Raw genomic sequence first — 26,235 nt, 5'->3', positions numbered from 1 at the left:
AACTGTTGAACTCTGTAGACTCCTGCTCTCCCTCAGCTGCTGCCAGACCAGTTTTTTAAAGCAAAAACCCATCAGCTCTTTCAGTTCCATCAGGCTTTGGTCAGGAACACTACTCATTCCTGACAAGACAACCTCAAACCTGCACTAGAAGAAAGAAGTAATTTCACACCCTACACGTTTCAGTTCTCTTGTTACTGCCCACACAGATCAGGGATAAAAGGTCAGCCCGGGTGCAAAGAGAAAACAAGAGCATGCAGTAGAGGCCAGAGGGGCAATGAAAATACAGCAGTAGCTGAACAAACACATCAACATCTGGTTATAAACTTTATTTCAAAATTCAAGAGTTCAAAGTAAATACATTGCAATTGTTTTAGCTTTTCAAAGATCCCAAAATAATTTATATAAAATAGTTGCACAGTTCTAAATATTAAAAAGATCATAAAAATTAATGGTGCTCTCATATGCCAAGATTAATCCTTTTCCATTTTGACTACATTAGAAGTTGCCTGTGTAGGGATTATTTTTAGAGCTCTGCAGGAAACAATACAGTTTTTCAGGTCTTGATGCCTCAGTAAAGATTTACAGGCAAAGGCACGTAAGGGCAAAAAGAGATCAAGAGAGATAACATCCCATTAAAGTCAGATCTCTGCACTCACACACAATCTCTAACTAACTGCTGCAAACTGCAGAAGGTTTTAAGTCAGAAACATTATTGCATATTGACAGAATGGAAAGTGTGCTTTTAGATTACACAGGGTACAGGGGAGTTTAATTTTAATTCAAGACCTTGACACCCCCACAAGGTTTCCAGGGCTTCCTACAGAGGTGTTTTTCAGAAACAGTGTGTTTGTATTGGGCCTATCTTGGCAGGTTTGAGCCACACTGATTTTTACTGTTCTTAGCTCCCTGTTAAGGAAAAAGGCCATTTATTCAAAAATTAACTACTTCTTCCTTCTCTGTGCCAGATTTATGGGTGGCAGGCATTCAGATAGATAACCACAGAACCAAACCATGTGTCAATCACTACTCCCTCCAACACATTCCATCACAGTGTACAAAAGAACAACACATAAGGCTAATACTGTGCAGGTTTCTCTTCCTACTGTACCAAACTTCTGATGTGTAGAGAACACATCATCATCTTCTGAACTAAGATAAGAGTTTCAAGGCCATCTCAAGGTTACCATCAGTTTTTTGATAGCTGGGAGATAGCACCCCCAAATTTAGAAAGTTTTAGACACATTTTGATTCACCCCAGTAAACACTTGCTCCTTTTCACCCTGGTTTCTGCCTGTGTCTGGGTCATCCCAAGGTCCTATCTCCCATCCATCCCAGAATTAGTCTACTGACAGTGCTGCTGCTGGTCACGTGCTCAGCTCAAGCACAAGCCCTTCTGCTCTGTATCAATTTCCTAATATTGTCATATTGCTCACTACAGCTCAGTAAAGTAAAAGAATGTTTTCTTTATTGCATTTGCTGCCCCAGTATTTCCCTACAGGATGACAGCCAGGCAGGTATCTGGTATCAGCCTTGGTCCTGATACATTATATTCTCTCCCTTTAATGTGTCAGACCTCATCTGTGGTTACTCTCTGGAGAGATCCATGACAGAGTCACAGTTACAGACCTGAAATATTATGCACAACAATTTCAGTACTGCACTGCTTCCATTTAGCAAAATGAGCCTTCTTCTTAACGTGATTTCCAGGAAAAGAAGGAAACAGATCCCCAGCTTCCACAAGAAGGATCTATCCCATTTCTTTTATGGATATTTTTTTTTCTCCTTCCTGCAGATGACAGTCATGTGACCAAAGCACCAGCAGGAAGAATTTACCCAGTGGGAGTGCAAATGACAGTTTTCAGACTGCTTTGGGTATGGAGAGCTCCCAAAACTGCCTTTGGAAATAGCACAGGCAGCATTTCCACCGATGGGATTAAAAGAAATCAGCTGCATTGTGCTGCAGCCATCCAGTTTCCTCTTTGGCTGTAAGTACTGGCACAAACTATGATAAGCCTCAGATAGTGCTTCATTGAAATCACAGAATTGAGACAGTCCTGACTTATTGGTATTCTGAGAAACAGTGGTGACTGATTTTTAATTTAGAAAAGGTGATAAAAATCTTATATTTAAGAATGTGCTTTCTGTTTACAGGAGATTTATTACTCTTTGATGACAAAGAAACCATTAGTGTTTCCAGAAAACCTTCACCACGTGCCTGTAAAATTAATTTCCTCTTCCAGTAAGTATTGTGATTTATCTAGTTCACCTTAAAAAACCCCACACACTTTTCAATGTCTTTGAAGGATGTTGGTGCAACAGTAGGAACTATCCAGTCACAAAGTACAGTCTGCAGAGAAGATCTGGAAAGCCCTCCTCTGATTAAATCTTCAACAGCCCATCAGACTTTAGTCTTTCCATGGATAATTATATTGTGTTTTTTCTGGATGTAGTCCTAATTTCTGTTATAATCCAACCTACCACTTCTGCTCCCAAACCAAACTGCCTCGATTAGGTATGAGCAATGCAGTCAGGTGAACATTCCAGACACTTCTATCTCCTATGTCAAGTATTTTTACACATTAAGAGTTTACCCTGCAAAACACACATAATTTGTGGCTTTTTAAGCAGAAAAAACACTCGCAAGGGTATCCCTTCACAGCATGCTCCTGCTATTACACACCTGCACTGCCAAATCCCAAAAGCTGATTATGTCATCAGACATTTCAACACTAAACAGTACTACACGATCATCATACACACACATGGAAAAGGTCAATAAATAAGAAAACCCAGCTGATACAGTGGGCCTAGAATAGGCTTATGACAAAGAAATGGCTTTCTAAAAGCCTTTACAAGGTCTGCACAGACTGTAAATGTTCAATATAAAAATAAACAAAAAAGATATTAAAATATGATACAGTAAAAATCTTAAATAGTGAAGCAGAGATAACAAATACCAGTTGTACCCCTTTGCATACACAGGCTTAAAACTGGAGTTATGTCATTTTCCACTTCGATTAAACAAATTATTTTAGTTGACCTGGAACAAAACTTTGTTTGGCATTAAATATCTTAAGGCTTTATTGCTTTCATCTAAATTTGGCAACTGAATTTATAATCCTCATTGTGAAGCAAAACATTAAAGTGTTTTGGTTGAGTTTTTAAATCCAAACTCTCTGTGTACCAGGAGGGTAAGTTTAACAGTCAGTCAGTGGCTTTTAGCCACAAAGTCTGTAGAGACAACATATCAAAGAATTACTCATTTGTGGCAGAAATCATGTGAACTGCCATTAAAAAGGGGTTGATATCCTCCCCTTCTTCCATCTTTGATATGCTTGATCTTGGTACAAATAGTTTTGTTGGTGAACCAAATAACTGAAATCACCAGAGCCTGTTACCAAACCTTAGAAGTGGATGTAGCTTTTCTTCACCTGCAGCAAGGGAGGGACAACAACAACGTCATCGGAGTCATCGGAGTGAGCCTCATCCAGGGGCACACAGGGAGCAGAGCAGCACCTGCCTGAAACCATTCCAGCAGAAAAGGTCATCAACAAACAACACTGACCAAAACACACCCTTGTGGCAAGTGTGGTATTCTGAGACATTCAGTTTCCAACCTTACCTGGAGTCATCCAGTTATGGATGACTCTGAACTTTTTGTGCATGGAACTATTTTTGTTCCTCTTTAATGAACCAGAGTGCACAGCAAGTGTTGAGCTGACCATGCATGAGCTGTCTTATTGCCTTTAAATCTCTGCAAGGGGTTACACACACCAAGTAAAGCCATTTGATACTGAAGCCATCGCAGGTCAAAACCAAATATTTATTAAATGGCCAGAAAAGGAAAAAATGACCCAAGTTCAAACTACGCAGAGAGGTCACAATGAGAACTTTGCTCAGATCTAGATGAAACAAAGGAAAATAGTTGCAAAAAAAAGGTAAGAATTCTCAGTCACTCTCTTTAACCCTTATACATGTAAAACACCCAAAATACTGTTCACATCCTGTTTTACTGCAATGACAGTAAAAATAGTCGTCACACTCAATTTTTAATTTTGTTTCTTTGCTACTTTCCCAGATGTGTTTCTAGGCATCTCAACCACTCCAATGTTTGAAAAAGTGCTCAGGTTGTGAACAGATATTCCTGAGGATTCCAGTAAACACTGGAGAATCAGAGGCATAAAATGAGCATGTACAAAGTCCCTAACACAAGAAGAGCAGAACCAGCAGCTCATAACCCCTGTGCAAGAGATGCAGGAACTAAATGATGACTGCTATTAATACCTTCCAGCACAATATCCTCCCCTCAGCTATTAATACCTTCTAGCACAATATTCCTCCCTCAGCCCCACTTATTTTTCAGTTTCAAACATAAATTCTCTGAAAAGACTCTCCCAGAGAAGAAAATAAATCAAGACAACCTGTGGTAGAAAGAGGAAACAGGCAAGAAGCCACAGTCTGAGGTTTTGACCTGAACTGGAGGGCACACAGAGAATATTACCCAGGGAGAATAGACCTGCCATGGGTCTTGTAGAGAAATAAAGAGATGCCTGACAAATGAAAAAAAATACCCTGGTATGGAAGAGCAGGCATAAACAGAAAGTGGAACCTGGAATAAAGAAAAGGGACCACAGCTGGCCCAGGAACAGGAAAAGTGTGACAGACAGAGCCTGTGAGTGGCAAGGGGGATGCAGGGAGGCCATTGCATTGACCTCAGCCTAAAAAGCAAAGAAACACCTGATTTTCTAGTTAAGTGAAAATCTTCTCTGCACCAGTCAACAAATAATGTCAGGGTTTTTCAGGGAGATTTATGAGACAGTAGCACTGGTGACATGGAGGAGCAAAGGGAACTGCCAAAAACAGCCATGATAACCAGAAGAAGCAACTCTAAGAAGAAACACATTATACATGAAATAGCTTAATAGTATCCAAATCACCTTTGATTATATTCTGCTCTTGAACATATGAGATTTTCTTGTCCTCATTTTCAGTTTGATATCAACTTTATCTTGGTGCTTGTGAAGGGCAAGCACTGATAAGAGTTAAGGGCTGTATGCAAATTCATTATGATACCAAAAAAGCCTGAAATGAAGTTAACAGTTGCAGCCAGAGTGGTCAGTAATATGCAAAGAGAAACACTGTCCTTAATCAAGATTGCTGTGCATGTACAGAACATATTCTTCCTTCCCGTCACTCCCCTGACAGAACAAAACAAAACACAACACAACACCAAGTTTCACAGGCTGAATTGTTAATATCTGTTTCATTTCATGAGGAACAGCAGAAATGGTTTTATAAAATCTCCAGGTCCTGAAAACAAGCAAAACAGCACTAAAGAACACATTTTTTAAAAAAAAAGTTTTCTTCTCCTAGAAAATATAGAGACATCTAACCTGATGCAAACAATGAACTACAAGTTCTGCAATGCTACATCAGGATTATATACATTCATTCTAGCAGATGTATAAGGTTTTTTAAAACACATTTTCATCTTCCCATTGTTCTTAACGCCAAAATAATGCCAAAAGGGTAGTGAATTGAAATTATTTACAGCAATACAAATATTGACTGAAAGCTTAAGATCATTTTAAGACCCAGAGGTCATGAAATGCAAGTCTGGACTTGGGACAGATGAAGAAAGAACTTGTTCAACAGCTGCATAATTTAAAGCTATAAGAATTTGATTGCTTTTAAATTACTTAGCTGCTCAACAAGCTCCTTGTCTCTCATCCTTTCCAAGCTGCAGGATGACCACTGAAATCCTAATTTACCACCAGACCCCAATTTTGCCAGTGGATTTCTGTATCAGTCATGAGCTCAGAAGGGCAGGGATGGACCTTTAGCTTAAGCTACATCAATCCACGTGGCAAAAAACCAAACACAACATTGAGGGTTTGCATTTACACCAGGATGCTCTCCTTCCTTTAGGTGGTTTTCCTTAATTCATCTTTTGGAAGATTTTAGTTAAACATTCCCATGCACCAGGACCTAATACTTCAGAGAGCTCAGTGCCAGGCAGTCCTTTGGGCAGCTGTGCAGTTACAGAAGCTCATCTCCAGTGTGCCTCTCCACAAAGCACCTGGATACATTCTGTCCTCATCCCAGAGCTTGAAAACATCTCCCACATTCATAAAATCAGCAGCAAACAAAACCTGCTCTGCTCCCAATCACTCCTTTTTGATATTCACCAGGAAAGGAAGAAAGCTTGAAAGTATGGTTTCCTCTCTCTCCCCCAGTATAAACTATTCCAGAACTACTTCACTCATCAACTTGTCATCATAATCTGCAATAAAACTTAGCTTAGGAGACTTCATAGCTAGACAATGAGTGTGCTCTGCTGGTATTCATATGACTGTGTTTACTGGACTTGCCTCATCTTACTCTCTTTGGGTCTTAGAAGGACTAAGCATTTAAGGGACTCTTTGAGTAGAATGTCACAACTCCTTTACTCTGGCTTTAGAGTGAGCACGTCAATAGTGACTGCTGTAGCAGAGCTCAGGCAAAACAGGGTGCTGCAGCACTATTTTCTTCCTGGATACTATCACCAGATTTAATTAAAGTCACTCAAAACTCAAACATCTTCAGAAGCAAGTACTACTACTCCTTCACAAAGTAGAGCATGCCTCTGAATATGGAACACAGTGAAGTTTCTTAAACACATTTTCTTCTGTTGAAGTGTTACCTCTGTTTTCACAAGCTCTGCAAATCTGGCTTATTCCCCACCTCCTATCTTAGAGAAACAGCCTCACTGCTTACAGCATTCTCTGTCTCTGAGCAAGCCTGCAGGGATTGGCAGCTTTTCATTGACAAAAAAAACTGAATCAGTGTTTCTCAGGTCATACTCAAAGTTGCTCCTTTTTTCCCCAACTGGTCCATAAAAGCCTAAAATATCCCACTCTGGACAGAACCAGCCCTTTTCAATTTAACTCCTTTGAAGCTGCATGTCTAAGGCTGTCTTATGTGCAGCATTGTTTTGCCTTTCTTCTTCAGTACTTTTAACATCCTCCTAAGAGCTTCTTTGGCTTTAACTCCATCTTCTCACAAACAGCAATAAAGAATCCAAGAAGAAAACCAAATGGCACAAGAGCCATAAAAGAGATTTTCTCAGTTTATATTACAGTAGTACTTGCTGGCAAGGTTATCCAGGACCTCATTTTTTCCCTTACTGCAGCAACTGAACACTGCTGAAAAAAACATGACTAAATGCACATGGCTGCCTAGGATGGCTCTTTTTAGCAGATGTCTGTCTGTCTTTTGCAGAAACTAAGTCAGGGTGGAGGAAAAGCTCTCAGCTTGTCTACAGCTAAGGGGCCAAAATGTGATGGGAAGTACCGTACTCCAGCTACAGGGCTGAAAAGGAAGCAGAGAGGCAATACAAGGGAACATCACATTCCCTCAGTAATTAACCACTTACACCAGAGAGACCTTCCAAACCACAGCTGGGACAAACAGACAAAGCACTGTGAAGCAGCTGGTGCTGAGACTGTCAGAGCTTTTATTTTTTATGTAGGGAACTGCATGTGCCACTGGAAGCAACATGCCACCAAATGAAGCCACACACATGGAGTACAAGGATGCACATGTGTGTGCACATGCAGATGTTCTCTATAAAACTGTGCATGCACCCAATCAAAACACCCAGACTTTTGAACACAGGGGAGGGAGATTACCAGGAAGAGGAGACGTGAGGACTGAAGGTCTCTGGAGTGCTGCTGAGCATGGTTTCTTCTCTGTGATGTAAACTGCAGGATCTGCTTTGCCCATGGGGACACTGGGCACAGAGGGCCTGCAAAGAGACACACTCAGAGCATGAGGCACAGAACAGTGTTTGCAGTCTCTCTTCACAGGCTGTGCTGAAAAGTTTCTTGTGCTGCTACTCTATCAGGGGCAGAAGTGAACTCAGACACTAAACAGAGGTGACAGCCACGTAACTCTCCTTGTAACCATGGCAGCCAACATTAAAAACTTTCAGAGCAGTAAACCCTGGAGAGAAAGGAGGTATTTTTCAAGCCAGAGTCACCATAAACCTAAGCAGTAATCAAATCCCTGCACACTGTCTGAACTAAGTGACTTGATGGCATTCTAGCTTCTCCCTCTTCTTCCTCCACATAACCCTTCACCTGCACATGTCAGGGCTTCAGATTCACACATTAAGCAAGTGTATCAGCAATCTGTGTGATAACAACAGTAATCTTTCTGTTCCATACAGCAATTATTTCATTTCACTTTTACTCACTGCTATGGAAGAGAATATGCAGCAGGGTATGGGAAGACCCCTGCTGCCACAAAGCTCCTTTTAATTGCACATCTTTTGAATCTTCTCAGGAACAAGCTCCCCCTTGTCTTTTTTGTAACAATGTCCTTGTTCTCCTTCTCTGCCAAGGAACTGCTGTAATAAAAATGATTTTGCTGTTGCATGTTGCAGAAGTATTTAGCCCTCACTCACCTCTCCTGAAGCAGTCCTGTACGTGCTAAGTGAGCCCTGAAAACGGACTGGATGAATGTCACAGTCTCATCTCCTTCCTTGCAATAAGGAGAGAAGCTCAAGGAGTCTGACATGGAAGAAAGGCAGGAGTTCTGCAAAGCAATCAGATTAAAGAAAACTGACATTTTACAGATTGCACAGAAGCTTGACAGAACCTTCCACAATCTCACTCTTGACTGTGAAACTGGCAGTAGAACAAACATCCCCATCTTTTGGTCTGCAGTTTTTAAGGTTTTGTAAGACTAAATCAGCAGGAAATGCAAATCTGATCATTATATAAGCTTTGAAGCATCAGCATTCAATTAATGAAAGAGCAGACACCTGCAAGGAAAGTTCACTTATTTTCCAGGAAGGAAACCTTTTGAAGATTTAGGAGGTAAAACAACCTTCATAATGGATTTATCTTCTGCTTGTATCAAGCCAAGTATTCGATCCTCCTACATTGGGCCAGTTTAGCAGAATCAAAGAGCATGGAAAGTACAACCAAATGGACAACCTGGATGGAGAATTACAAATTAACTACAGCCTGCTAAAGGTCCAAAGGATATTTATATAACCTGGCAAATGATTTACAGAAACCGAATGTTTAATTGGTAAGGAAAGTTTTTCATATTCAGAACTAAATACTCTGGAGCAAACTGGACATGATAGAGAACTCCAAGTCTTGGGCTGAGCAGGCCTCACCATGACTCCTTTACTTTCCAATCCAATAAAAGATGTTTTCTGGATCCTTATTGCTGAACTTTGGTGAAAAAAGTTTAGCTATTACTCCAGGGACTGAGTAGTGACCCCTTGAGAACAGGTAAAGTTTTGAACAGCACTCCAAATTAAAGAGCTAAAGGATGTGTTACCTGATGGGAGAACCAGAGGGAAAAAAAGACTTAGTTACAGTCTTTCAGACCACAAGGCTGAGAAGTTAGAGCTTTACTTCTAAGAAAAAGTGTGAACTACAGAAAGTAAGAAGGGAAGCTAGGGAATGAGCTCATTATATTCCTAGAATTACAGTGGTATTGCCAACCAGCACATTAAAACAATCACCAGGTGATTCAACAAATTAAGCCTGGAAGTAAAGTCCTTTGCACTGCAAGATAAACACAGAGTGATGCTGGGACATCCATCTGCCCCCACAATTACCTGGGTGTGAGACTCTGCATCAGGCACCCCAACATCCAGCAGCACTCCCTGCCGAGATAAATGTCCTCTGAAGGCTGCCTGGAGCACAACAACTGCCTGGCAGGGAGAGAAGAGGCCATTAGCTCCTCTGAAAGATAACCCACAAACACTGCACCTCCAGGGGCAGCTCTGGGGGTTAAATTCCATCTGGGAGGTGCTCAGGACTGATCCTATCAAATGCAGGGACCTTCTAGCTGCCAGCACCAGCCTGTATTTCACCAACACAGCACCATGCTCCCATTCCCACATTGGATTCTGGCTACCCAGAGGACTCTAAGATGCTCTGCTACAATCAGAATCCAGGCCAAGCCTGGCAGACCTTATGGTGATTACACTGAATGCAAGGCCTTCCACTCCCCTCAGAGATGTTACTGGGTTATAATCAACAAAAAGCATTTAGAACAGCATGTTTATGTCACGTGGTTAGAATTAGCTCTAATTTCTGAAAGTAGCATTTTTAACGTTCTGGAAGAAACAAAAGGTAAGATGCTACATTGTGCTATTTGAAAAAAACAATTTAATTAAAACCCTTTTGCAAAACATTCATCAAGGAGTGACTTTGTGTGACAAATTTGTGAATATCTTCATAATTCTCACAGACATTTTTCCTTAGCAAAAGCTCCAAATCCTATTTCAAGTCTTTCTGAAGATCCATCATAATGAAAACTAAATCATGATTAGAATTATCTCATTCAGAAAAACTTTCCTGTCTTCCATCAGATTGTGTTCAGAATTTTCAGAAGCTTTCACCTTGCAGAAGGTATCAACTATGGAAAATTTGAGACCAAAACATGAAACTACTGACAAAACACATGACACAAAATCAGGATGTGAGAAGGAAGATTAATAGCCAGCCTGAAGAACAAATATTGTCTCAGTTCTCTGCCCTTTGATACAAATTAAATCTGTTGTACTGTTTTGTTGGCTACCATAAACACACTCACCTCATCCAGAGCAATTTCTTCTTTCTGAAATGAAAGATGCCCATGTTAATGCCACAAATATATACAAGTTTTAGCTAAAAAAGTTTTGCCAAATTTTCCCAATAATTAAAAGACACAGAAAACACGTGTCCCAACCCCTGCCAAACTCAAACAACATAATCTTTCAAGTTGTGTGGATAGATGTTGAAAGAAGAGTAAGATTCAGAGGGGGATGTCCTTGCTGCTTCCTGATAGGAGAATCTCACCTTGGTTTTGTACATCTTCCAGTATCTCTGGATAATTTTGGCTGCTTGTTCTTTCCTGTCATTTTCTTTGCCTGTAACTGTGCAGACTGGTGGAGCCTGCAAAGGAGAATCTCTAAGTTAGCACAGTAAAGACACAGAGCTGTGAGGGAACAGATTACAAATGACTCAGGAAAATCAACTCCAGAGCTCATCCTGCCTGCAGGGCAGAGGAAGTTCAAGAGGAAACTCTCAGTTCTGAACCCTGCTCGTGTTCAAACTCATCACGGAGATGAACTCTTAGAGTGAAACATATCCCTGCCCACTTTCAGCCCTCAGCAGGGCATGGGAATGGAAAAGGTTCCATTTGCACAAACTCCTATTTCTCTGTGCATTGCTAAGGCACTGCTAACCTGCTGCTTTGCTGCTCAGAAATGATTTGTGTGTTATCAACAGACTGAGAACAAAAATCAGGTTATCTGATTTTGCAGTTCTTCTCCAGGAAAGACAAGTATTAATTAACCAGGGAGGTCTCTTATGCCTCATCCTGGCAACTGTGGCCCCATAATCACCTCTTTAAGCATACTGAGATCTGGCCATTGTATGACACCAAGCTTGTGTAAATTGGCATAAATCTACTCTTCTATCTTAATGAAGTTAATTAGAGGAAAAAGGAAGAAACCAAGAATAAAACAAGATTTTGTTCTAGTAATTTGTCCCAAGGTGTGGTTGCATATTCCACTTCTCACCACTTGATCCTTTTGATCCTTAATTATACCACCCTAATTGTCATACTTCACATGCCAAACAAAAGTTAACTGTAAGTTTAAAAGACTAATTTAATTAGTTGGTGTAAAATTTTAGCTAGAGGAACAAGAGATTTTATAGACTCTGAAAAAAACCTCTTGATTCTGTGAAAAGAATTTATTTATAACCTAAAACCACCGAGCTCCAGGCTTAAGTTTAGCAAATGGATCATGTCATATTAAAAATGACAACCTACTATTAAAATGAGAAATTGGTAGGAATTTAGTGATAATTACAAATAATGGGAACATTTCAATAAATGGGTGGTTACTGGCCAAGAATATATATAGTCTGCAGAGGGAAAAAGGAGCTGTTTGTTGGCTGTTTTTAAAGACTCCAGTTATTTGGTATTCAAAACATCCTCTAGCATCCATCAGCCTTTAGCACACAGAAAAGAATCTACAGAATGGCACAGTATATCAGAAACCAGAACCCTCTTAAGCCACTGGACATTTTTATTAGTATTTTTTATTGCTTGTATTTCAGGGTCTATTTATTTTTAAGTGCAAATCAAAATCCCTAGTAATAATTTCCAAGTAGTATTTAGTGAAATGAGATTAACATGGCCACAGTGCCTCTGAAAGCAGCTCTGACAGTGCCCATCCATCTCTACTGGCCAATTACCTCACTTGGAAGAGGGACTTGGAAGAAGATTGTAGAGATATCAAGTTCAGACATATTTTATAAAACCCCAAACTGATTCCAGAGCAACACTTAAGACTGTCCAGGATTAATAGATGAACAAATACATTTATTAGGTATTAGAAAAAAAGAAAGAAGAGGTTATGAATACCTCAACTCTAGGAAAACTTTGCTTGAAAGTGAAGTTCACTTATTTCCTTGTACTGACATCTTCCTTAACTCTTGACTCAAATATTATGTTCCATCAGCAGCAGAATTAAAACCCCCTCAATATCCACGATGATTAGTGTTCTACATCTTGTAAATCTTCCTATGAAAAAGCACCTTACTTCCATCCTAACTGAAAAGCAAGTGAGTATTTTCTGACTGGACAGCACTTGTGCCCCAAATGACCACCTGGCCAGCAGAAAAAACATTGAAAAGGGATTTTTATCTTCTGCCAGTGAGCACATTTACCTGTGTCTCCATCCTTTATCTATTTGTCAACTCCTACAAAACGTCCTCCCTCTATAAAATCCAGCTGAAATTAGGCAATGGGCTCAGATGCTGTAAGAAGATAAAAGTAACCACTTTTTTTGGTTGTTTTTTAGGTATTGGGAAAAGCCCCAAATGAAATCTTTTGCAACATTACACTGAAAAAGAGAAAAAGCAACAGCAATACAGAGGATCACTAACAGAACAGCTTCAAAAACTCTCCAAGTTGCAGTGTTAATTATTGAAATAACTTACTTCCAACAAATATTGGGAGTTAGCCATCATTTATCTTCATGACAAGATTTAATGCATCTCTGAAAAAAGACAACTAGCTGCTCTTTAGACTACCAGCTCCATTTGAAATCTATATCAGGCACAAGGAAAACAGAAAAACACAATCAAAAATGTGGCTGTACCTTATTAAGCTTTTCCACTGTATCTTCTGCCATTTGTCTTTTCTCTTCCTCCAGATTTAACTCCAGTTTCCCTACTTTCTGTGTCAGGTTCTGGATTTCCTCACTATGGTTGGAAAAGCAAAGATATTTATAGCTTATAGAAATTTTCTGAAAAATACTGAACCTATTTCATTATATTTGGTTGCTTTGGGTTTGTTTTTTAAGGCCAAAGAGGGAAACTCTTCAGGATGATACCTGCTCTCATAGAACAGATAACATCAATTCTCAATCTGTGATGGCACAACCTTATGTTAAAATCAAGAAGTCTCCAGGTTACTGCGGTAGCCTTGATACTATTAATAAAGTATTTAGATCTGCTAGAGTTTTATATTTGTCAGTCAAAGTCTTTTCTCACAAAACAATATTGAAATCACTTTTTTGGTGCCTTCCTTGCACAGGATTATCACTCACAGCTGTATAGAATACAAGGAGTAACTGGAATGACAAAGAGGCCATGGTCTAGAAACACAAGCTAAGGTAAAGAGAATACATTGTTTTCCTAGAGAAAAAATGTCTGAGCCCAACATAAAAGCTTTTTCCATTTATCTTATCAAGTTTTATTATAATTTAAATCTTATTTTTACTATACTACTTACTCTTCCACTTCCTCTAAAAGCACTCTATAGAATTCTTCCCCTAGTAACTTACTCCATCCCTCCAAACTCTTCTGCTTAAAAGAATCCCCAGCTTCTTGCAGTTCAGATGAACTCCTATAGAATTTGAGCCACTTCAAAAGAGAATTATACTTCAGGAGATTTGTTTTGGGTTCTGAAAGGATCTATTAATACAAAATGTTTTACCTTGAAGTCTGCTCTTCTGAACTCTTTTCTTCCATCTTACTCTGCCACTTCTGCAGCTCCAGCTCCACTTCAGCCTTAGCCTGCAGTAACTGCTGGATATCTAATCTACAAAGGTACAAGGAAATCTAAGTGATACCTAGGACACTCATACTCCCACAAAGTAGTTATTTTTTATTTAAACTTCTAAATCAATTGAGTTTTCTCAAATTCATAACTAAATGTTCAACGTTTTCCCTTCAAACAAAACAAAATGCAAGCACCCATTGCTGAGGAGCAAAAAACAAAAAAAAAAAACCTCACACATTTTTATACCACAATACAAGCAAGAAGCACTGCATAAACATATAACCCTTCGAAGGGTTTTCAGTGTGTTTGGCAGAAAAACAAGCCTTGAAAAATGTGCTAGAAACAAGCAGAAAGTCTCCTTTTCCATCCTCTGGCTTTTTTTTCTGCAATGTAATTTTATGAAGCAAGTAGGATTAGAAAAAAGCTTTTGAAATAAAAATTGAAGGGATTCTCAAAATTAATTTTCTAGCTGAAAATGTGAGGTACTTATTACGTCATTTCATAACAGGATCAGAAACGACAAAATAATTCACACCTACAGAGAACATTCCAGACAAGAATCACACTTACTCTTTACTGAGCAGGAGATTCTGAAGTGCCTTCCTATCACTCTTCAGTTTCATCACCAGCCTTTGGAGGCGACAGCATTCCTCACCATGGTCTAAATGTTGGGATGCTGGATGATCCAGGTCCACAGAAGGTGAAGATGACACAGCAAGCACTTGTGATGCCTCACTATCAGCTGAGGACACCCTGCAGCTCTCCATGGCACACACTTTCTAAGCAGGGTAAATTTACATGGAAAACACACACCAAAAAGAAAATTAAATTTAGCATGAAATTACTTCATTTAAGCCATGAGAAAAGATCAAATGGAGGTTAATTCTAAAATGTGCATCTATATCTAACAAGTGTGATAAAAGAAAACAGGGAGGGAGGGCTCATGCTACAGGCAGCAGGTTATGTGTATGAGGCAGAATGCATAAGGATGAGATATTGAAGGGCAACATGCCAAGAGCACAAGGCAGTGGTTCTGCATTTTCTGCTCCCAGACAGGTAAGAAAGCCACTTAATTATGGCCACTTACTTTTTCTAGATCAGAAATCCTCCTCACCAGCCTGTGTCTGCTCCAGTCACTATAATCTAAATACAATAACAAAGCTTTAAATACGTAACTACATCCATGGGGCAACATTGTTCTTGCTTTTTGAAACTTCTGGCCATATCAAAAGACCATTTAAAGATCTCTGAATACCAACTTCAAAAATCTACCAATGAAAAAATGAGAATGGGCTTAAAATATCTGACTTTTAAACCAATTTGCTCCAAAATGAATATAAGCCACTCATGTTCACCAGTTCTCAGCTATTGAAAAGATTTCCTCTACCAATTCCAGTTTAGAATTCTCAGAGACAATATTAGAAGAAACGCAGATTTGACTGGAGAAATCACAAAGTCCTGAAAGAAGGTTCTCACTCTAACTGTGTCATTCCTGAATCTTCACCTTTGTAATAACTCCCTTATTTCTACCTTTGTAGGGTCTTTTTTCACACATCTTTCAGATGTACCCAAATCCCCTGCCCACATTCACTGATTTTCTAGCACGTACTTTTTGTTTTACTGGGAGGAGGGGAACTGCTCAGCACATGATCCAGATCTTCCTTCAGCCTCCGATTCTCAGCCTGCAATTCCTTGATGTTCCTGGACAACCTCAGCACAGCAGCATTCAGTGCCTTTAGTCGTTTTTGGGTGTCTCTGCCCTCTGTACTTAGAAAAGGGGTCAAAACCAGAAAGTTAACTTAAAAGCAGAGAACAAAGAAGCAGCATTAAAAAGAGTGGAGCAGCTTCACTATTCAAGTCAAGATGGCTGAATTGACAGCCTCAGTTCCCCCTTAATAACATTTCTCAACTCTTTTCTTACTTGGGGAGTTACTCGGTCTTTTCTGAAAAAGCATGCAAAGATCATCTTGCTCAACACTTGCACAATTGTTTTAATTTTCGTTAAAAAAAAAAAAGATACTTTGAAACATTGAAAATTCATGTATTACTCTTTCTTCCTCCCCTACTCTGTTCCATTTATTCACAAACAAGGGCACTTGTATGAATGTTATTTATCTTCTTTTGTTCGTTTTGTTAATCAACCTCATAATACTTTACCAGCACTCTGTGAACCTCTGATCTAAAAAACACTTCAGCCAACTGTGAGACTCCTCCAAAAAACTGTCCAGCACAGAGAGCCAACCTGCAGGCTCTGAATGGCTTTTGTTCACTAACAAACACTGAGACTGGGGGAGAGAGAGAGGGATAAACAGAGATGGAATAACTCTCAAACAAATCCAACACCCAGGTGTATTTTCAGATAACTGGGAATGGTGCTCGACTGTAAAAGAAACTATCCTCACATCTATAAACCCCAGAGTGATTTGAAACAGATTTGAAGAATACAGCTAATATTGAAATAAAAAGCATCAGAAATGGTTATGTGTAAAATGACTTTAAATGTATTACAGGGATTTTAATTTTTTTTCTAGCAAAGGGGGAAGAAATCCGAGCTTCTAGATATGCAAAGTTGTAAAGTTTGTTTACGAAACAGATTTTTAGTGAGATGAAATATTTTTTTCTTCATTGCTATGAGAAAATTCTTAAAAACTTACTTCTGGAAATAAAGGCCTGAAGTAACACATGCACTTAGTTGCCACTGCCAGTGACAACAACAGAACCTTGCAGAACCTTATTCTTTATGAAGGAATCTTACATCCCATCCACTGGAATAATTACTAGGTAAAAGGGCAGACAGCCCACAGTTAGCATATCAGAGTGAAAGGCTGAATTTTTAGCTGACCTCCTTTTCAGAAATTAAAAGGAAATGAGGAAAAAAACGAACAAAATAAGGCTGTCCAGATGTCATGGATGACTATTCACACAGCTTTCCCAGGCACGAGGGAAACAAAAAAAGTAAAAACCAAAACACAACACATCAAAATGGGGTAGGGACAGGAATGATAGAAATCATAACCATGCCACTCAGTGACATTATTTTAGGCTCATCTAAATCTAAATTTAAAAATCTATTTCAGTCCATTTTGAGGGCTTGAAAAGTTAGTTTCTAGCTACAACTGGATACTACAGCTGCACATATAAATAACCATACTTCAGTATTAAAACTGAAAAAGAGAAGCCAAATGCCATTCACTTCAGCCAGAACTAATGCAGACAAGAATCATGAAAGAAATACCCTCAAACAACTCTTTCAATATGCCAGAGTGCTGACCTTCAACATGATTTATTATTTCAGTGCTCAGCCTCTCCAGCAGAGACTGACAGTCACGTAATGGAGAGAGACTGCCCTGACCACCACTTTTTGAAGCTATGAATAAATGAGGACAAGGAAGAGACCTGATGACTCATTTTCACCTCTAAATAAATTAGGTGTGATAGCTTAGAGCCTTGAGAAGCTGGTCACTACAGGTCTGAGCCAAAAGATTTATTTTTGTAAAAAAAGTGACAAAACAAATTGCAGTTTTCAACCCATGAGCAACAGTCAATTAGGGGACACAAGCAGTGGAAATAATGACCCTAAGGAGTTCTCACATGTTTCTATAAATCTAAATAATTACACTCAGTGTTAAGACAGTTGTCTGTACTTAACACTAGGAGGTCAAGTATATTTTGAAGCAGTGTGGTAACAAATTTTACTGTCCTACAAGACACTCTACCCCTTTTCCAGCTCAAATAACACTCACTTGCAATGATGCTTTTAATTTGCTCTCTTAGTGGAACTTTGTCTTCTGCCTTTGTGCTTTGACTTTTATTGCCTCTATAAACTGTTCACCCTCACCACCATGCCCACACTTGCACACCAGTGACAAGCTTCTCTGACACAAGTTACTGGTCTGTGCCTCTGCACCAAAGGAAAATAATTTTTACTCCAAGAACCTTTTTATTTGCAGCACATGCTCTAGAGAAAGATGCAGAACTGACTCAAGTGTGAAATGTCAACCATCTAGGGAGTTTGTTTCAATTACCAGTGATGCCAGAATAGGTGTGATTATGAGGGAAGATGTAACAGAGATAATTTTTCAGCACTATCATGTACTTTTTTAAATAGCTCTGGTATTTTTCCACATCCACAAAATTATCTATCTACAAGTAAAAAAGTGTGACTAAGACATATTTCAAGGCTGCGAAGCCAACCAAAGCAGTACCAAAAAGCAAATCCAGCAATCTAAATGACAAAAACTGTTTCCATGTACTAGTTTTCCATCAGGTAAAGTAGGACTCGAGTGATGTGTCAAATACATGCATGCAAACATTTGCCTCAAAAGAATTAAACATACTTTTTCCTCATAGTCTCAGACTTGGCCAGGAGCAGTTGGAGGCGATGAACCTGAGAAAAACAGATTCCATTAAGGAGCATCAGCAACATCAGATTCCACAGCAACATTTGTTCATTAGGTGAAAATCAGTACAAGACTCTGGGTAGTGGCAGAGCTAATGATGCTATCACTGAAAATCAGGCTACTGTTATATTTGCTTCCATCTCAACATCGCACTTATGGATGTACAGTGGGTTCTTTATTTTTCATTAACACACTCAATTTATTGAAGGAAAACATTTTTTTCAGTACAACAGCTGGAGCTGTGAGAATAACTATGAAAACCTGCTACCAACGACAGGTGCTGCTAAGGTATAAGAAACTTATCTTAAACATTCCATTTGCACTTTGACACAACAACTGACCAGCTTCCTGTCCTGCATGCACACTGAAGGACCTGCCACACATACCTCTTCATAGTAGGTTTCCATGGCTAGCCTCACTTCTTCCAAATTACTGGTCTTCACGTCTGCCTGGAATTCACTGAAAACAGAATAACACAAAAAACAATCCAGTCAGATCAGCAAAGACATTGCAATCTGGTGGTTCATAATTTTTTCATTTATAATTGCCAATATGTTCTTGGCAGTTTATTAAAATGTCTTAAGGAATAGAACACAAATGAAAAATAAAATGGATGTCCAATTCTCTTTATTAGCTCATCCAATCCAAGCCTCTACCTCCTGCACCCTCAAAGTCATACTTAATAGTGTTGTCTTTCTCCTTGCACTGCTCTTCGAGCTTGACGATCTTCTGCTTTAATCCAGTAACCACCTACAGAAAGAACAAAGAGCTCCTGAGTCCTTGAGTAATCTGTCTCTTCATAGAAGGTCTATTCCTGTCTGCCCTGTCTTTATAAACTGTACCTAATCAGATATACTTATTTCTACATATTTCAGTACTTAGTAAATCATACACATCTCCTACCCTGTGAAAAAAGAGAACACTGATGAAATTGGATGCCTGGTTTCATAATGTGCTTAAGAATATGGATTCACAACCATAAAATAAAAAAACCATTGTCCATTACCTTGGCAATGTCAAAGCAGCAAACAATGGGGAGAATACTCCCTAAACAGACTCAAGACAATGACAAAGAAAGCTCCCCAAAATAATGTGAATTCTAGATCTTTGCTACTAACTTCTTATCTGCTAACAGACATAAAGACTGATTCCATACTTGATTATTCTTTCTGACATAATTTTATCTTTAGTAGTGTTTCATCTTAGTAAGAGGAAAAAGGACAAATGAAAGCAGGAAGTTATGAAGACACTCTTACCCATCCATTATCAATCTTCTTTTCTGAAAAAGTTCGTGCTAGCTCAGAGCCCTGCAACATAAGACAGAAAAAGCAAGTGACCAACTCTGCTACTTTATTCTACTGCTGGCTCCTTCAACAGAATTTTCCAATCTGCTCAACCCCACAGTCACTTCACAGCCCAAGAGCTGAAATTCTGAACTCCCTATGCCCAAAGCTTTCTATTAGCTCATTTCTCCCAAGATGTGGGTCTGCACACAGTGACAGCCACAAAAAATTCAGTAAGATTCAAGTCTAACTAGAACCACAAATGCTTCTTGTCAGGGCTGCACAAGGCTGCTCTTCTGCCTCCTGGTCAGGTCTCAGGACTGATGAACCCATCACTCTACAAGAGGTTCACTCCCTTCTACTCTCAGGAAAAAGATTCAGAAAGTGGGCCCTTAATGAAACAGCATTTTTATCTTACCTTCAGAAATTAAAGCTATTTGTGCTAAATGAACTTATCTGTAGCACATGGCATCATCTTCCTTTGAACTGAGCTGAACTGATCTGAGATGCACAGACCAGAAATCCCTTCACACCATCTCTCATATTCCAGCTCATCACTCCTAGGAGTCACCACACTACAATCTCCTACTCTTTTGCCCCACTTTTATCCTCTCAAGAAATACCCACCCTGGAAGGATCCAGCAGTTGTTCAATCTGTTTATCCTTTCTATTGTTCTCCTCTTCCAGTCGACGGAGTTTTGTTTTCATTCGGTCTCCCTCATTCTTCTGAGCTTGTATTTTCTAAAAGAGGGGAGAAAAAATTAAAGCACATTTCAGAAATAAGAAAATGCAGGGTTTTCACATGGAAACGCATTTTGATGTCAAAATCCAATTATGATGGTAAAGATGACATGGAAAAAGAGAAAGAAACAGCCAAAATGCAAAACCATTCCACTGGACCATGGCAGACACCAGGACAGGACACCTCAGGAAGGAGACAGAGGGAAGATAAAAGGAAAAGGTCTAACAGAAAGGCAACCTTACACAAAAGATCAGCCACTGCCAAGGTATTTGTCTATAGGTAATCCCAGAGTTTAACAAGCCCAGTCCTCACCCTTCATACACTACACTAACCTCTACAGAAAACCCACTCTGACCATATCACCACAGTGAAATTGTCTTAGACAGACACAAGTTTCAGTTTAGCCCTACATTACAAAAAATGTGGTGGATGTCCCAAGCTGTAAAAATCAAAGTATTCTGGATCACTAAGGCCAGGACATATACAGGATGGAGCAATGCCATGACTTTTTCTGTAAGTATCAGTGAAACTGTACCTTTTTCAGTTCCATAATTTCATCATACATATCTTCTTTCTCTTTGTAGTCAGGAGTTCCAGGAATGTAGCCTACAGAAAGGGGTATGTAAAATAAGTAGATTCAAAAGAGGTGTTTTTAGCCAACCAGAAACCTTGCAGTTAAAAAGAAATAACTAGAACAGCACCAAAATGGAAATTAAGGTTTTTTTTCTTTCCTCGAGGAAGAAAAATCAGCAAGGAAATTAATTTTAGAAATGGAGGTGAAATGGAAGTGTTACTGTATGAAACTTCTGCCAGATTTTGCAGCCAATTTTTTCCTAATTACTTCTCTTCTCTGGTGCTATATTAAAATATCCATCTCAAGAAAGATACAAACTTCACAGAAGACTGCAGTCTTCTCATCTCAATAACTCCATTTACTAAAGGTTTCTAGAAGACATCTAGAATACATTTTTCTACTTATGTTTAACATGCACAAATACATCATCTTGTAAAGTTGCCAGAAACTGTATCACCAGTAAAAGCATAGGTATCATTTTAAATGGTAGTGGAATTTTAAAGTTTACAGTTCTCCTTTAAGAAAAGCAGAATAAAACTTGGAAAGTTTGCTCTTCTCATAAAACTCATTTGATTTTAATGTCACAACCACATGATAAAACACTTTTTAGAGAAGAAGTAAAAGGAGTCAATTACATAGAATTTCAGACAAGCAGATGGTTTCTATCAATGGTTCCTAAACTATGTTTTGAAGTCACAATAAATTGTCTACAGCTGTCCCATTGAACCATATTATATTTGCAACGTTTTCAGCTGCAAATGCATGGCAATTTGCAAAACTTCTGAAAGCTAATAGTGATTCATTGCTCAAAAAAAAATGGAAATCCCTGCCTTAACCAATTAAGGAATCTCAAGAAGTATCTCATGGATCATATTTTGACACGTATATTTTAGTAAACTAAAATGGCTCTTGCTTTACTGAAGCTAAGATCTTTAGCAATATGTGCTTTTAGAGGAGAAAAAAGATCATTCACTTTTATCTACCCCACCGTTACAGAGTTTACCATTACTGGAAGAACGAGAATGTTTTGGCTTTTTCATTCCTAGAGCTTCCTTCAAATATTCTGGAGTGCTACTGGAAACGTTAGCTCGCCCATGCCCCATGTCAACATCTGATTTCAGAGCATGGCTCAATCCTGCCAAGAGGAATGGAACAAAAATGCAAAAATCATGGATAATTGTGAATTAAATTTGTGGAGTTATTCTGAGAAAATGCAACATGAAAAGCTCCAGATGCTGTTAATTATTCCCTCTATAAATGCCAACGCTCAAGATCAGATAATTCCAACCGCCCAAATAAATAACAGTGAAATTAATTCCTATGTAGCCTTTAATCAAATATAAATATATTTTTTAATAGTTTATATGTTAAGCTGTCCACAACAATGGATTTTATTCATAAATGCAAACATTTCTATACCAATACCTTGCTTCAGAGATCCCAGCCACATCTGCTTTGGGTTTTTAACAGCTGCATTCTCAAGACAAGCACTGCCCGTTCCCTGCAGAGATCTCCAAGCTGCAGCTTTTTTAGGATACAGTTGTGTGCTTGAGCTGTAGGGAGACTCTACAGCAAAAGAAAATATCTCAGTGCTGCCTTCTAAAGCTCACTAAAATACTTGCTGTCTTATTCTTCAAAGTTTCCAGACTCAATCCTATTACTTGCAAAAATAGAATTTAACAGCATATTTTATACTGGCTTATATGGAGCAATGGACACTCAAATAAAAACCAACCCAAAAACCAAAAAACTCCACTATAAAGAAAAAAATACAATTCAATAAAAAAATGAAGAGGCTTAGGAAAAGGCAGAGTGACAGTAGTATGATTCAAAACATGTGGAAATATTTACGTGTACAGTTTGGACAGGCATCCTTAAGATACCTGCACATCTAAATGTTGCTTTTAACAACACTTCAGGGTAAAGTCTTCTTTGAAATATTCACTGGAAGCCTATGAAGAAAGGTAAATGGAAAAGTATAGCAGAAAAACATAAACCTCCTCAAAAAAGGACAAACACAATATTAAAACTGCATATCTAATAAGAACAACATTGTACTTTGAAAAAAAAAAATCAACAACCCATCACAACAAATGAAAGAGAGAACTGCTAAATGTACAGAGACCTATGACTAGATGGTAGAGAGCTTCAGTAATTCCAGAGTCTCTCTACACAACAAGTATCAGCATTTCTCTAAAAGGACAAGGAGAAAAACAAATTCAGAATGGCTGCCATCAGAAGGAATAAAATGAGAAAAAAAATAGTTTATGCTGGAGAATCAAGAATCGCAACCAACCCATAAATGTCAGTATTTCAATCCATACAAGTTGGACTTCACAGGTTACAGAACAGATCTCAAACAGGTGTGTTCTGCACACAGCAGTGAATAATTCTGAAGAGAATACCAAGATGTTGTCTCAAGTAAAGCTCACAGTTCCTGTATCCCACAAATGTATCCAGTTTTGCAATTGCAGAACAAAAAGTTTTAGAACACTTACTTGGTGACTTTGGGGGCTTGTGAAAAATCTTCTTCTTTAACTTCTGAAAGAGAAATGTGGTTTTTCATGCATTAAGAATACTCAGCTCTTAAGATTTCATCATATAATATCAAAATTGCCTTCAATCTCCATTTTCTATGAAGATCTTTTGTTCTAATAAGACCAAACCTTTTCTTTAGTAAAGAAAAACAGTAGCATTAAGGATATGCAGATTTGGCCACAGCAATGGTCACCAGAATTAAGATGGTGCTTACTGAAGTCTGATTATTTAGATAAATTGTCAATTATTGCTCAGAACATAAGACCCTTCCCATCAATATTAAAGAAGAGTAACAGCAAATTCAAGATGATCCCAGAGCAGCAGCTGATCTGCAGAGCCCTTTTGCTAAAGAAGTTTAACTAAATTCCATTAAAAATCTCTAAAAGGATTACTTAAGCCCACAACTTGATGGAACAACAAAATAAAGCCAAACATCAATTGTAGCCTCAGTGCTGAGAATCTGAAAGCCAGAATTACATCTGAAATTAGAAGTTTGTGACTCAAGCCTATTGTAGTGCCACTGCTCACTCTCCTCTCTGAGGGGTGCTTGGTGAGCAGGAGGCACCACACAGATGCAGCAGGAACTCAGAGGCCTTTTGGGACACTAATTAAAACTCACCATTGCTGTGTCTGACTCACAGGTTATCACAGACAGGCTGTCATCTCCCTGGGAAACATAGACAGGACATTTGCTACTGAACAACTGCTTGTAATACACATCCAGAAAACTTTTACAATTCAACGTAGTTGGAGTGCAATAAATTCAAACCATAAACACTGTGACCCAAGCCTCTGTTTCTCTTCCATTGCATTGCTAAAATATCAATTGTTTATGATAAAAATAAGCCATTTTTCAAAAACACTAAAACCTCTGAAAGATGCTGGGGCTCTTGCTGCAAAAGCCAGCATCATTTGCTCCAATACAAATAGTTTTGGGATACTCTGAAAGTCACTTCAGAAATGACCCATCCTGGAATGCTCTGGGTTGCAAGGGACCTTAAAGATCATCCAGTTTCAACCCCTGTGCCATGAGCAGGGAGACTGCACTGGAGTCACAGAGACCTGGCACTGCAGTGCACAGCACTGCATCATCTGAACCCTCAGCTGGCTCTGCATTAACTTCTCCACCATTTAAGCTGCAGCTCACTCAGTTCTTCCCTTCCCCACTCGCCTGTCCTATCCCTGCTATGCTATGGGATTGTTCAGTTCCTATATTGAAATGGAGAAGTGCTCAGGCCCAAGGAAAAATCCTCAAATACAATGAAGATGACAAGTTTCCCTCTCTCTCAAATGCAAGCATATCCACAGCTAAAGGAAAATTTCCACTTAGCTTTCAAATTATCTGGATGCTGCCCTCACAGAAAGACCTTTTCCACTTGCTGCTGACTCTGTGGCACTCAGCACCAATATTTGGACAGATGCTGATCTGTAAGATGCCTGTAAGAGGCAGGGGAGCAGATGAAGTATATTTGGAAATACTCTCTGGCACAAGAGGAGCAAGGATTGACAACAGAGTGGGTTAAAGAGCCTGCCAAACTGGCTGAGAGCAAGCAGGGATGCTCCTCACACACCAGGCCATACAGTTTTTCATTTCCTGAGGCAATGCTCCTTGCAGCACACTGATTAATTTTGTTATTTTAAGGCACCCCACTCTGAAATATCTCTCTCCCTAACTGCAGCTATCATGTTTGGAATCACAGAACATGGAGGGCGCTCAGCCTTCATAAATGGTAACAACAAAACATTCGCCAGAATACAAACATGCAAAAATAGCCCCACCACTATTGCTTGGTAACCCACACAGTCCCTTTGCTTTTGCTCCTGCAAAACTGCCCCAACCAGAGCCACCTACAGCTGGCAACAACAGAATGTGGAGGCGCCCAAAGGGGTTCAAAACCCCCATTGGCCTGCTGAGGGGGTGGTGAACAAACGCCAACACAGAATCACAGAATTATATAGGTTGGAAAAGCCCTCCAAGATCATTGAGTCCTACCTGTGACCCAACACTGCCTTGTCAACCAGACAGACCATGGCACTTGAGTGCCACGTCCAGTCCTCCTTTAAACACCTCCAGGGACGGTAAATCCACCACTTCCCTGGGCAGCCCATTCCAACATCTAGTCACCGTTTCTGTGAAGAAATTCTTCCGAACGTCCAACCCAAACCTTCCTTAGCGCAGCTTGAGACTTTGCCACCTCCGGGGCAGTCAGGGAGACACAGGCAGAGCCCAGAGTTCCGCGGGCTGCAGACGTCAGAAACCATCCCGCTCCCCCTCCGAGCCACCATCGGCCCGGCAAGCCCAGGGATGCCCCAAGGTTTTGCCCCGGCCTCGCGGAAGCGTTTCCTGAGCCGAGCCCGGGCCGAAGCAGGCCTTGACATGGGGCCTTCTCCTCCTCCCCGCCGCTCACTCCTTACCAGCTCCCCCTCCGCGGCCGCCTCGCCTGCCCCCCGGGCCATGGTGGGAGAGCTGCGGGAAGGTCTCACGGGGCGGTGGGGCCGGGGAGAACCCCTCGGGCCGAGGCTGCCGGCTCGGGGCTGAGGGCGGCCATGGCCCCCGGCGGCACTTCCGGGTCGCGGTAACCATGGCAACCGCCGAGCAGCGCCGGCGCCCCCCGGCGGCTCGGGGTAATG

At 39.8% G+C, this 26,235-nt stretch overlaps 1 protein-coding gene across 1 annotated transcript; it reads right to left on the bottom strand.

Moving 5' to 3' along the window:
• Nucleotides 1–329: 329 nt before the first annotated feature.
• Nucleotides 330–26,084, bottom strand: IQCE (IQ motif containing E). The gene is made up of 22 exons (XM_062503725.1): nt 26,020–26,084; nt 24,224–24,271; nt 23,565–23,607; nt 22,492–22,632; nt 22,070–22,201; nt 21,028–21,098; nt 20,378–20,491; nt 19,724–19,774; nt 19,147–19,217; nt 18,854–18,926; nt 18,405–18,454; nt 15,677–15,834; nt 15,155–15,210; nt 14,638–14,846; nt 14,002–14,106; nt 13,163–13,265; nt 10,848–10,943; nt 10,603–10,626; nt 9,620–9,715; nt 8,447–8,577; nt 7,671–7,786; nt 330–3,520 (listed from the first exon to the last, which is right to left on the bottom strand). The coding sequence occupies exons 1-22, from the start codon at nt 26,059–26,061 to the stop codon at nt 3,405–3,407; spliced, it is 2,046 nt and encodes a 681-aa protein (XP_062359709.1). The 5' UTR covers nt 26,062–26,084; the 3' UTR covers nt 330–3,404.
• Between the last annotated feature and the right edge of the window lie 151 nt (nt 26,085–26,235).

The sequence above is a fragment of the Cinclus cinclus genome, chromosome 16 (assembly GCF_963662255.1).
Source record: "Cinclus cinclus chromosome 16, bCinCin1.1, whole genome shotgun sequence".
NCBI lineage: Eukaryota > Metazoa > Chordata > Aves > Passeriformes > Cinclidae > Cinclus > Cinclus cinclus.
The sequence above is the reverse complement of the archived record's forward strand: the minus strand, read 5'-3'. Positions and strand labels throughout refer to the sequence as shown.